The sequence below is a fragment of the Dendrobates tinctorius genome, unplaced genomic scaffold (genome assembly GCF_039654945.1).
Source record: "Dendrobates tinctorius isolate UK_male_01 unplaced genomic scaffold, ASM3965494v1 ptg000164l, whole genome shotgun sequence".
Lineage (NCBI taxonomy): Eukaryota > Metazoa > Chordata > Amphibia > Anura > Dendrobatidae > Dendrobates > Dendrobates tinctorius.
The window spans coordinates 7,666,720-7,680,022 of record NW_027361831.1 but is presented as its reverse complement, the minus strand read 5'-3'; the positions used below and the strand labels follow the sequence as shown (position 1 = coordinate 7,680,022).

Below are 13,303 nucleotides of genomic sequence, written 5' to 3'. Positions count from 1 at the left end.
TAGAGAGCTTGGCTCGCTCGGTATATGAAGCATTAGGATCAGCACTCTCTCCCTCGTTCGCGGCAACATGGGTAGCCAAGGCCATGATGTCATGGTCAGAATCATTGAACAAGGCCCTGCAGGATAGGGACCTGCCTATGGAGGTATCAGAGATCGCGAGTCAGATCGCTATGGCTGGTGATTACTTAATCAATGCTTCCTTGGATGCAGCCAATTGCGCGACACTTGCGGCCGCAAATGCAATTTCAATTAGGAGGGCCCTATGGTTAAGGATGTGGCAGGCCGATTCAACTTCCAAGAAGTCCTTGACTTCCCTGCCTTGTCAAGGTGGCCGCCTATTCGGGGAAAAGTTAGACCAGCTCATCTCTGATGCTACAGGGGGAAAGAGCAGTTTCCTCCCACAACAAGGGGTCAAACCGCCATTTCACCAGCCTCAGGCACGGTTTCGGACATTTCACAACCCCGGGTGGACGGCAGAGGCCAGTTCCGCCGCTCCAGGTTGCTCCAACCAGGATAGGGATCTACAGGTCTCATATAGAGCCAACCCGTTGGGCAGGATGCGTGCTCGCCAGCCCAGGTCGAGGAGAACCAGGTCCCAGAGAGCCTCAGCTAAATAATAATAATAATAATAATTTTTATTTATATAGCGCCAACATATTCCGCAGCACTTTACAATTAAGCGGGGACATGTACAGACAATAAATTCAATACAAGTTAAGACAATTCAAACAATGACATTAGGAGTGAGGTCCCTGCTCGCAAGCTTACAATCTACAAGGAAATGGGGGGAATGACTCGGAGCACTTTTTAGGCAACATCAGCAGAGTAGGCGGCTGCTTGCTCCGGTTTTGCCACGTCTGGGTCACGGTAGCACACGACTCATAGGTGACGGAACTGGTGTCCTTGGGGTACAAGATAGAGTTTGTCAGGTATCCCCCAAAACGATTCTTTCTTTCCCAGCTTCCCAAAGTGGAGGCCCGGGCAAAGGCGTTGCTAGGAGCCGTCGAGTCACTCCAGCACAACGGAGTCATTATTCCCGTACCAGAGCCCGAGAAGGATCAGGGTTTTTATTCCAATCTGTTCACGGTCCCCAAAAAGGACGGGACAGTCAGGCCGGTTCTGGACCTGAAGGTCCTGAACAAGTTCATCAGGATCAAACATTTCCGAATGGAATCTCTCCGTTCAGTTATATCAGCCATGGAGCAAGGGGAATACTTGGCCTCTATCGACGTCCAGGATGCCTACCTGCACGTCCCCATTTTTCCTCCGCATCACAGGTTTCTACGTTTCGCCATCAATGGCCGACATTTCCAGTTTGTAGCACTGCCCTTCGGGCTAGCCACCGCCCCCAGAGTGTTCACAAAGGTAATGGCGGTCGTCATAGCCATCTTACACTCTCGGGGCATAGTCGTCTTGCCATACTTAGACGACCTCTTGGTGAAGGCCCCCTCATTTCGGGCATGCGAGGAAAACGTCAGCATCACGCTGGATACCCTCTCCCGCTTAGGGTGGTTGGTCAACAGGAAAAAATCATCCCTTGTCCCAGCCCAGAGGATTTCTTTTTTTAGGGATGATTTTTGACACCTCCTGAGGGTTGATAATTCTCCCTCAAGACAAAACCCTAGCGCTCCGGCAAGGAGTCCGGAAGCTTCTACAACCAGTCCCTCTCACCATTCAGTTTGGAATGAGGGTACTAGGGAAGATGGTGGCAGCAATGGAAGCGATTCAGTTTGCCCAATTTCATCTTCGCCCCCTGCAGCACGCCCTCTTGTCATCTTGGGACAAGAACCCGTTCACGCTCGATCGTCGGTGACGGTTGTCCTCTCAGGTCAGACAGTCACTAGAGTGGTGGACGATCAGTTCCTCCCTCCTTCAGGGGAAACCCTTTCCCCCAGACCAGTGGCTGGTGGTCACAACCGACGCCAGCCTCCTCGGCTGGGGAGCAGTTTTTCGCCACCACACGACCCAGGGGCAATGGTCACAGCAGGAGGCTCACCTCCCGATCAGACAACGCCACGGCGGTGGCATACGTAAATCATCAAGAGGGCACCCGCAGCAGGGTAACCATGCGCGAGGTGGGACACGTGCTTCACTGGGCCGAGAGGAACCATTCGGTAATATCGGCGGCCCACATCCCGGGCGTTGAAAATTGGGCAGCGGACTTCCTCAGCCAGCAGGGTGTCGTGTCCGGGGAATGGTCTCTGCACCCTGAAGTCTTCCAGCAGATTTGCCAATGGTGGGGAACACCGGATGTGGATCTAATGGCCTCCAGGGTGAACGCCAAGGTACCCATGTTCGTCGCCTGGTCTCGGGACCTGCGGGCGATCGCCGTAGATGCATTGGTTCTGCCATGGAGTCAATTTCGCCTTCCATACTTGTTCCCCCCGCTGCCACTACTTCTGAGGGTCATCAAGAAGATCAAAACAAAAGGGGTTCCAGCGATTCTGCTGGCCCCAGACTGGCCCTGGCGGGCATGGTACACAAATCTGGTGCAGCTGCTCGCCTACGTCCCATGGCGACTGCCAGAGTGCCCAGATCTGCTGTCCCAGGGCCCGATCTTCCACCCGAGCTCAGGGGGCCAGTGTTTGACGGCATGGCCATTGAATCTTGGATTCTGACCCAGACGGGGTTTGGGCGCGAAGTGGTCGCTACAATGGTTAGTGCCCGGAAGCCTACCTCGGCGAGAATTTACCATCACACCTGGAAGGTCTTCTTTGCTTGGTGTCGAGATCGCAATTTTTCTCCACTGACATTTTCTATCCCCAACATCTTGGCCTTTCTCCAGTCGGGCCTAGACTCAGGGTTGGCCCCGAGCTCCCTTAGGAGACATATATCGGCCTTGTCCATCCTACCAATATGCAGGTGAGGACTTTCATCCAGGGAGTCTCCCACTTGGTACCTCCCTATAGGGCACCCCTGGACGCCTGGGACCTTAATCTGGTCCTGAGTGTGCTGCAGGAAGCTCCATTCGAACCTCTTCAAGACATTTCCTTGTCGTATCTTAACTGGAAGGTGGTATTCCTTGTAGCCATAACTTCCATTAGGCGAGTCTCGGAGTTGGCAGCCCTATCCTGCCGAGCACCGTTTCTCAACTTCTACAGGGATAAGGTGGTGCTTAGACCAGCTCCCCCCTTTCTGCCGAAGGTCGTTTCCTCATTCCACATTGATGAGGATATTGTCTTGCCCTCGTTTTGTCCAGCGCCAGTACACCGTGTGGAAAAGGCTCTTCATACATTGGACCTGGTGAGAGCACTCAGGAGGTACGTGTCGCAGACGGCACCCTTTCGCCAGACGGACATGCTGTTCGTGCTACCCGAGGGGAGCAGGAAGGGACTCGCAGCCTCTAAATCGACCATAGCCAGGTGGATCCGTCTAACTATTCAGGAAGCCTACTGCACCAGGGGTGCACCGGTTCCAGCAGGGATCAGAGCACACTCTACTCGGGCAGTGGGCGCCTCTTGGGTGCTTTGGCACCAGGCTTCGACGGAACAGGTTTGCAAGGCAGCAACCTGGTCCAGCCTGCACACGTTTACTAAACATTGTAATGTCCATTCTCAGGCTTCGTCAGATGCGAGCCTGGGTAGAAGGATTCTCCAAGCAGCGGTGACGCAGCTTTAGACATGAGGTGCATGTAACTTGGATCGGTGAGTCAACTTCACACCCAGGGACTGCTTTAGGACATCCCACAGTACCTGTGTCCCCCAATGAGATGAAGGAGAAACATGGATTTTTGTGATAACTCACCGTAAAATCCTTTTCTCCGAGACGCTCATTGGGGGACACAGCACCCACCCTGATAGCCAATTGGCTCTTGTTTATTTAACTAATATGCATTTTTGCTGATGTTAGGGTGGTCCCTTTCCAGACATATTGGTATCTGCATTAAGGATGATTTGTTTTGTGTTCTCCTACTGCTGTTGCACTAAACTGGTTTCCGCCCGCAATCGGGGCGAGGGTGTATGCGGCGGAGGAGGAGCTAACCTCTTTTTGTTCACTTAGTGTCAGCCTCCAGGTGGCAGTAGCATACACCACAGTACCTGTGTCCCCCAATGAGCGTCTCGGAGAAAAGGATTTTACGGTGAGTTATCACAAAAATCCATGTTTTTGTGGCTTACTGTTGACTGTACCTGGACGGAGGCCAGAGCTCGCCCTGCTCGTTGACTCTCCTCTCTCCGCTCTGCCATCTCCATCTTGGCTAGCTCTATCCTGGTCCACTCTGCCATCTTTTCCTTCAGATCACTACGCACATAAGCCATCACCTCTCGTTCGATCTCTACTGCAGGGTTTGGGCCATAGAACGCTAGTCTGCTCTTTACCTCCCTGTGGAATTCAGTCTCTTCCACGTTCACATTGGGAGGCGCTGCACTGTCGTGTTCCATGATGGCTGCTATCAAATCCGCTTTTGTTTTGTCGCTGGCGATTAACCCTCGAGCTTCCACTAGGTCTTTTAATGTATTCCTCTTTAACTTCTGGTAGTTGTTTTCCATTCAGTCCTTTACTCCTATAGACGGGGTATCATATCCCGCTGCTGCCACCAGTGTAACGAGGTCTTCTGTGCTGTAATACCTCTTACATTACCACCCCGTGTTTCAGGAGGTCCACTCTGCTTTTTCTCACTTCTGGATGAAGGACGCTGGCTCGAAAGGCTTTGTAACATGGGAACATATAAAAGATCACTGCTTCTCCACGTATTTCCAGTGTGACAACATTTTACTCACCGGTCTCAGAATATATATACAGTGGGGAAAAAAAGTATTTAGTCAGTCAGCAATAGTGCAAGTTCCACCACTTAAAAAGATGAGAGGCGTCTGTAATTTACATCATAGGTAGACCTCAACTATGGGAGACAAACTGAGGAAAAAAAATCCAGAAAATCACATTGTCTGTTTTTTTTTTCATTTTATTTGCATATTATGGTGGAAAATAAGTTTTTGGTCAGAAACAAAATTTCATCTCAATACTTTGTGATATATCCTTTGTTGGCAATGACAGAGGTCAAACGTTTTCTGTAAGTCTTCACAAGGTTGCCACACACTGTTGTTGGTATGTTGGCCCATTCCTCCATGCAGATCTCCTCTAGAGCAGTGATGTTTTTGGCTTTTCACTTGGCAACACAGACTTTCAACTCCCTCCAAAGGTTTTCTATAGGGTTGAGATCTGGAGACTGGCTAGGCCACTCCAGGACCTTGAAATGCTTCTTACGAAGCCACTCCTTCGTTGCCCTGGTGGTGTGCTTTGGATCATTGTCATGTTGAAAGACCCAGCCACGTTTCATCTTCAATGCCCTTGCTGATGGAAGGAGGTTTGCACTCAAAATCTCACGATACATGGCCCCATTCATTCTTTCATGTACCCGGATCAGTCGTCCTGGCCCCTTTGCAGAGAAACATCCCCAAAGCATGATGTTTCCACCACCATGCTTTACAGTAGGTATGGTGTTTGATGGATGCAACTCAGTATTCTTTTTCCTCCAAACACGACAAGTTGTGTTTCTACCAAACAGTTCCAGTTTGGTTTCATCAGACCATAGGACATTCTCCCAAAACTCCTCTGGATCATCCAAATGCTCTCTAGCAAACTTCAGACGGGCCCGGACATGTACAGGCTTAAGCAGTGGGACACGTCTGGCACTGCAGGATCTGAGTCCATGGTGGCGTAGTGTGTTACTTATGGTAGGCCTTGTTACATTGGTCCCAGCTCTCTGCAGTTCATTCACTAGGTCCCCCCGCGTGGTTCTGGGATTTTTGCTCACCGTTCTTGTGATCATTCTGACCCCACGGGGTGGGATTTTGCGTGGAGCACCAGATCGAGGGAGATTATCAGTGGTCTTGTATGTCTTCCATTTTCTAATTATTGCTCCCACAGTTGATTTCTTCACTCCAAGCTGGTTGGCTATTGCAGATTCAGTCTTCCCAGCCTGGTGCAGGGCTACAATTTTGTTTCTGGTGTCCTTTGACAGCTCTTTGGTCTTCACCATAGTGGAATTTGGAGTCAGACTGTATGAGGGTGTGCACAGGTGTCTTTTTATACTGATAACAAGTTTAAACAGGTGCCATTACTACACGTAATGAGTGGAGGAAAGAGGAGACTCTTAAAGAAGAAGTTACAGGTCTGTGAGAGCCAGAAATCTTGATTGCTTGTTTCTGACCAAATACTTATTTTCCACCATAATATGCAAATAAAATGAAAAAAAAACAGACAATGTGATTTTCTCGATTTTTTTTTTCTCAGTTTGTCTCCCATAGTTGAGGTCTACCTATGATGTAAATTACAGACGCCTCTCATCTTTTTAAGTGGTGGAACTTGCACTATTGCTGACTGACTAAATACTTTTTTTCCCCACTGTATATACAGAGGACAGGACAATCAATATGTGGCGGGCCAGTAGATAACAGGCTCCAATTAAGACGCCAAATGTACATTACAATAGCCGCAGGTGGCCGGCGACCCCCCGATCATTTACCGTGGGATTTACAAAGGTGAGGGGAGGTCCGAAGTGGGATATCTCGTTTACCTCTGCCCAGGGGTCGCAGCCGGTCAGTTGCTGCATTAGGGGTATGCATTTCACATTGCACCTATCATACATGCATCTCCTATTCGGGGTGCTGGGGGGTTCTGTGAAAGTCGTGTTTTATCCACCAGTATTATATATTTTATACTTGTGTAATGAGAACGGTGGAGATGGCAGGATTAGAGCTGATCATAGATATGACTTCTCCATCTGTCTGTGACTTTTGCAATATTTGTTTCAGGGTAAAGATCTGACCCATATTAATACTACAGAAACATATGTGAAGGGTGTTGAGCGATGTGAAGCGGAGATTCCTACATATGACGACCGAGGTGAGTAGTAGTCAGTAAATACAGAGTAAATACAGCTGCTTTATCAGTGGTGAAGTGCGGCCATATTAAAATCATGTGATCACCATTTTACCTCCAAACTACAACATTCTCGGTTTGGAGGCAAAATGGAACTTTTCAAATTACTTTGAGGATTAAAAGTCATTTTTCTATAGAGCTTACAATCTGGATGGTACACCTACCCCCTGGAATTAGAAGTTGCTCTTACTTGTCCTGATCTGTAGACTAAAAAGCCAAATGACAGAATGTGCTGACAAGCTAGAAAATCACTTGAAGAAAAATATTATGGTGTTCCCCTAAGGAAAAGTGGAGGTTGATAATGCTGTTGTCTTAATAGAATCATGGCATCATATAGGTTGAATCTACCTTCTCTCCTTTCTGTACTGCTGAATGTGCTCATATGGTCCCTACAAGACCAGGTCAACATTAAATGTGCAGTGAGGGCTAAGTGTGAATTTCTGCAAAATTGCAACAGATTTTCCATTTTTCCTGACTTCTCTTTTTCTTTTTAAACTGAAAAACTTCAAAGAGGATTTCGATAAACTACACAAAAAAAAATTACACCTCTGCCATGATATACAGTGGGTACGGACAGTATTCAGACCCCTTTAAATTTTTCACCCTTTGCTTCATTGCAGCCATTTGGTAAATTCAAAAAAGTTCATTTTTTTTCACATTAATGTACACTCTGCACCCCATCTTGACTGAAATAAAACAGAAATGTAGAAATTTTGGCAAATTTATTAAAAAAGAAAAACTGAAATATCACATGGTCATAAGTATTCAGACCCTTTGCTCAGACACTCATATTTAACTCACATGCTTTCCATTTCCTTCTGATCTTCCTTGAGATGGTTCTATTCCTTCATTGGAGTCCAGATATGTTTAATTAAACTGATAGGACTTGATTTGAAAAGGCACACACCTGTCTATATAAGACCTCACAGCTCACAGTGCATGTCAGACCAAATGAGAATCACGAGGTCAAAGGAACTGGCCAAGGAGCTCAGAGACAGAATTGTGGCAAGGCATAGATGTGGCCGAGGTTACAAAAGAATTTCTGCAGTACTCAAGGTCTCTAAGAACACAGTGGCCTCCATAATCCTTAAATGGAACAAGTTTGGGACCACCAGAAGTCTTCCTAGACCTGGCCATCCAGCCAAACTAAGCAATCGTGGGAGAAGAACCTTGTTGAGAGAGAGGCAAAGAAGAACCCCAAGATCACTGTGACTGAGATCCACAGATAGAGTAGGGATATGGGTGAAAGTTCCACAAAGTCAACTCTCACTGCAGCCCTCCACCAGTCGGGCCTTTATGGCAGAATGGCCCGATGAAAGCCTCTCCTCAGTGCAAGACATATGAAAGCCTGCATAGAGTTTGTAAAAAAACACACGAAGGACACACAAACTATGAGAAAAAAGATTCTCTGGTCTGATGAGACGAAGATAGAACTTTTTGGTGATAATTCTAAGCGGTATGTGTGGAGAAAACCAGGCACTGCTCATCACCTGCCCAATACAATCCCAACAGTGAAACATGGTGGTGGCAGCATCATGCTATGGGGGTGTTTTTTAGCTGCAGGTCCAGGACGACTGATTGCAATTGAAGGAAACATGAATGCAGCCAAGTACAGAGATATCCTGGATGAAAACCTCTTCCAGAGTGCTCTGGACCTCAGGCTTGGCCAAAGGTTCACCTTCCAACAAGACAATGACCCTAAGCACACAGGTAAAATAACAAAGGAGTGGCTTCAGAATAACTCTGGGACCATTCTTGACTGGCCCAGCCAGAGCCCTGACCTAAACCCAATTGAGCATCTCTGGAGAGACCTGAAAATGGCTGTCCACGAACATTCACCATCCAACCTGATGGAACTGGAGAGCTCAAAAGGGTGCTTCTACTCAATACTGAACAAAGGATCTGAATACTTATGACCATGTGATATTTCAGTTTTACTTTTTTAATAAATTTGCGGAGTATACATTAATGAGAAACAAAATGAAGTTTTTTGATTCAACCAAATGGCTGCAATGAAACAATAGTGAAAAATGTAAAAGGGTCTGAACACTTTTCCTCTGTATCCCTAGGCTATGTGTGGTTGGTGGCTCTATCATACCATATTTTGTGGACTATAAGATGCACTGTGCTATAATACGCAACCCAAATTTTGGGAAGGAAAATAGGAAATGATGCATCTTATAGTCCAAATTTACGGTAACTTATGGGTGGGGCAGCGACATTGGAGTGGGTTCACAGGAAGCAAAGTTGTTGCTGCTGCAGGAATCTGGCAGAGGCAGGAGTGGGGCAATGCTGTGAGCCCTGCAAATATCAGCCGTGAGCGGAGTCCCAATACGTCCCAGTGACTTGCCAATGGTGGGCTTCAGGAAAATGGCCGCTGAAGGCGATGCATGCGCACATTGAGGTCTCGGGAGTCATTATATTTGATTTTAGTGGGATCGGCCTGCCTCACTTATGTGAATCTGCAACTCCTTGGTAGTCTTTAAAAAAAAAAAGGACTGAATTACTTCTTTCAAATGCCGGATATCTAAATGTAAGACACCTCAGCTCTGCACTATTATAAAAGGTTATTTTTAAATGTCTAATATTTCTTCACGAAAATATTGGTCCTAAGATAGTTTAGATTGCCAAGAACCACCAAACTGCATACTCTAATTACTCCAGAGAGGTTTCACCACTAGGTACTCATTTTTTTTTCTGATAAAGACTGTAGAGTTTGATCATTTCAGTAGATGTGTTTTTGTCTATAGTCACAGCTTTTGACTACAGTAATTGGTAATTAGTGCCCAAAATACCCTGATTTAACCACTTCCTGCAGCCAGTGTTTTTTTCCTAACCAGGCCTCATTTTTCAAATCTGACATATCACTTTATATGGTGACAACTTTGTATGCTTCTTCTGATTCCAGTGATTTCTGAAATAGTTTTTTTCTGTGACACATTGTACTTTACGTTTCTGCCAATTTTAGGTTGTTATATTTTGCTTTTAATTTGGAAAATACCTGAAATTTTCCAAATAGTTTAGAATGATTTGTAATTTTCAAACTTTAAATTTATACGGGCCTTAATCAGATCCAGATAACAGACAAAATAGTTATTGTCGTATTTCTACTCTACATTTTTCCAACATCCCGTTCTATTTTTTCAATATTCTCTTATGTTTTTTCTTTAATAGAAGGCTTACAATTTTAGCAATAATTGTTTTATATGTTCAATTCAATTTACAAAACTGTAAGGGCCTGTATTTACTGGAATGAGTAAAAGTTTATTAGTATTATTTTATTAATAATTTTTGGTGACTTTTTATATTTGGTAGGCAGAATGAACAAACAATTGAACACCACGCTCTACTGGTTCATGTTCATACAGGTTCTATTGGACTGTGAACTGTCATTGTCCTAGTGAATAATTAAATTTTGCAACATAACTTCCCATTTTGTTTAAAAATTTGAGTGGAAACGTTCAAAAATATATATTTCAAGGATATTTTAATCAAAAATAGTAATTGGTTTTATTCTTGGCAGATGACGGTGATAGGAGAGCAGAGGGACTGCTGACATCTTCCATTTTTAAATCAGAAGACCTTGAGATCACACAGAATTCAACTGAAGTGAATGCTATTACTCCCTATGTACCATCATCCCTTCACAGCAAAGATCTTTCATCTTATCAGGTCCTATCTTCTGATTCATTACAGACACCTAATAAAAATAAAAGTCAGAAAAGAGGCATTAAAAAACAAACTGCAAGAAAATCAAAGAAGCCAGAACATGGAAATGATTTTCCCTTTCAATCATCTTTTGTTAAACATCCAAAAATTGACACAGAGGAGAAGAGATTTTCTTGTATCAAATGTGGAAGAGATTTTAACCAGAAATCAAAACTTGCTAGGCATGAGAGAATTCATACTGGGCAGAAGCCATATTCGTGTTTAGAATGTGGGAAATCGTTTTACCTGAAAACTGATCTTATTATTCACCAGAGAACTCACACAGGGGAGAAGCCATATTCATGTTCAGACTGTGGGAAATGTTTTAATGTGAAATCAAATCTTGTTGGTCACCAGAGAATTCACACAGGGGAGAAGCCATTTTCATGTTCAGAATGTGGGAAATGTTTTGGACATAAATCATCGCTTGTTGCGCATCAGAGAACTCACAAAGGAGAAAAGCCTTTTCCATGTTCAGAATGTGGAAAATGTTTTGGACATAAATCATCACTTGCTGCCCATCAGAGAACTCACACTGGGGAGAAGCCTTTTTCATGTTCAGAATGTGGAAGATGTTTTGGACAGAAAACATCGCTTATTGTACATCAGAGAACTCACAGTTCAGAAAAGCCTTTTTCATGTTCAGAATGTGGAAAATGTTTTGTAGAGAAATCTCACCTTGTTAGACACCTGAGAACTCACACAGGGGAGAAGCCTTTTTCGTGTTCAGAATGTGGGAAATGTTTTACACGTAAATCATTTCTTGTTGCACATCAAATATTTCACAAAGGGGGAAAACCATATTCATATTCAGAATTTGGGAAAAAAATGTATAAAGTCAATCTTAATGCACACAAGAAAGCTCACACAGGGAAGAAGCCGTTTTCTTGTTCAGAATGTGGAAGTTGTTTTGCAGCAAAGTCAGCCCTTGTTTGTCACCAGAGAACTCACACAGGGGAGAAGCCCTTTCTCTGTTCAGAATGTGGGAGATATTTTAATCAGAAATCAAATCTTATTACACATCAGAGAACTCACACAGGGGAGAAGCCTTTTTTCTGTTCAGAATGTGGGAGATATTTTAACCAGAAATCAAATCTTATTACACACCAGAAAACCCACACAGGTTGCAAGCCTTTTTCATGTACAGAATAAGGAAAATGTTTTAACCGAAAATGGTACATTCTTAAACATCAAAAATCCCACACAGCGAGAAGTCATTATCTTACCTAGAATGTGAAACATTCATTACTGAGATCTATATTCTCTCTTCAAGGAATTCAGGAATTTTGAGTACCAGGCAACCATTATTGACTATACTTTAGAGAGATTTACCATTTTTAGTCGTCTTGGGATTCCTTTTGGGCCATGCTAAGTATATGACCTCTATGAGATGGATATTAATAAGTCATAACAATCCATGTCATATTTCCCCTTTCCTTTTGTCTGAGTCTGTGTTTGTTCATGAGCTTTTACACTTTATATCTTTTTATAGTTGAAAATGTTTAACTGAATGCTAATGTATTACTAAAGAATAAGATTGGGTGACAACCTATAAACCAATAGTAAAAAAAAAATTCAAATGTATTATCTTTCTTTTCCTATAAAAATTGAAAAATTTCAGCAAAAATTGCAACTTAAATAAATTACTGAAAAATCATATTTTGTTGATCATCAAAAAAACTCACACGGAGAGAAACTATAAGTTTTATTGACAAATTGTACAAAAAAACATTTAACAGACAGCCGTATAATTAAACTACTGTATTTTTTTTTACTATAATACGCACTTTTAACACACAAGAAATTCAGAGGAACAACATATGTCTGAAATTTTTAAATCAGATGACCTTGAGATCACAGAGGATACAATTGAAGGAAATGCCATTACTCCAGATATACAGTCCTGCTCATCGTTTTGGCACCCATGAAGTTTAACTACATAATGTTGAATCTCTCCTGAAAAAAAATAATCAAGTGAAACCATTTGCAAAGAGCACTTATGTTAAATACAAAACCGCAAATGATAAACAATAATTTAAAACAACAAACAATGGAAGGAAAAAATAGAACAACCTAAAGCTGACACTGGTATTGGCACCCTTTACATTAAATTAGTATGGAAATCCATTTTGACTCGTCTGTGTAAAGCACAAATGAGAATCAACTGCGATTAATTGTCGGTGCCCATGTTACATGAAATAGCCAATGAATGATGACTTCAGTGTTTTAAAAAGCCACATGCCAGGCCTGTTCCTTTGTCACAGTGGTAAAGAGAAAGGAGTGGTCTGAGGACAACAGAACTGCTATTATTAGCAAACACAAGACTTCCAAAGGGTGTAAGGCCATCTCCAAAAACCTAAGTGTCCCAATTTCAAATGTTATTAAGAAGTTTTCCAAGCATGATACCCTCAAGAACCTCCCTGGACGTGTGGGAAAGAGGAAAATTGACAAGAGATTTCTTCAAATGTTGGTGCGAATGGTGGAAAAAACACCACATCAAGCAGCCAAAGACCTAAAGACCAACCTGGAACAGTCTGGGGTCATGGTTTGAACAAGTATCATAAGCGACACACTAAACCAAGCCAATGTTTATGGGCAAAGGCCAAGGAAGAAACCATTGCTAAAGAAAAGAGATAAAAAGGAATGACTGATCTTTGCCAAAGAGTACCTTGAAAAACCACAATCCTTATAGGAAAACGTTCTGTGGACAGATGAA

At 43.7% G+C, this 13,303-nt stretch overlaps 1 protein-coding gene across 1 annotated transcript in view; it reads left to right on the top strand.

Moving 5' to 3' along the window:
• LOC141052937 (uncharacterized) overlaps positions 1-12,244 on the top strand; it is a 310,086-nt gene extending 297,842 nt beyond the window's left edge. The window contains exon 8 of the mRNA XM_073550268.1: positions 10,770-12,244. Within this exon, the coding sequence (XP_073406369.1) occupies positions 10,770-11,739 (970 nt within the window). The 3' untranslated portion in view covers positions 11,740-12,244. The remainder of the gene's footprint in view (positions 1-10,769) is intronic.
• Positions 12,245-13,303: the final 1,059 nt, after the last annotated feature.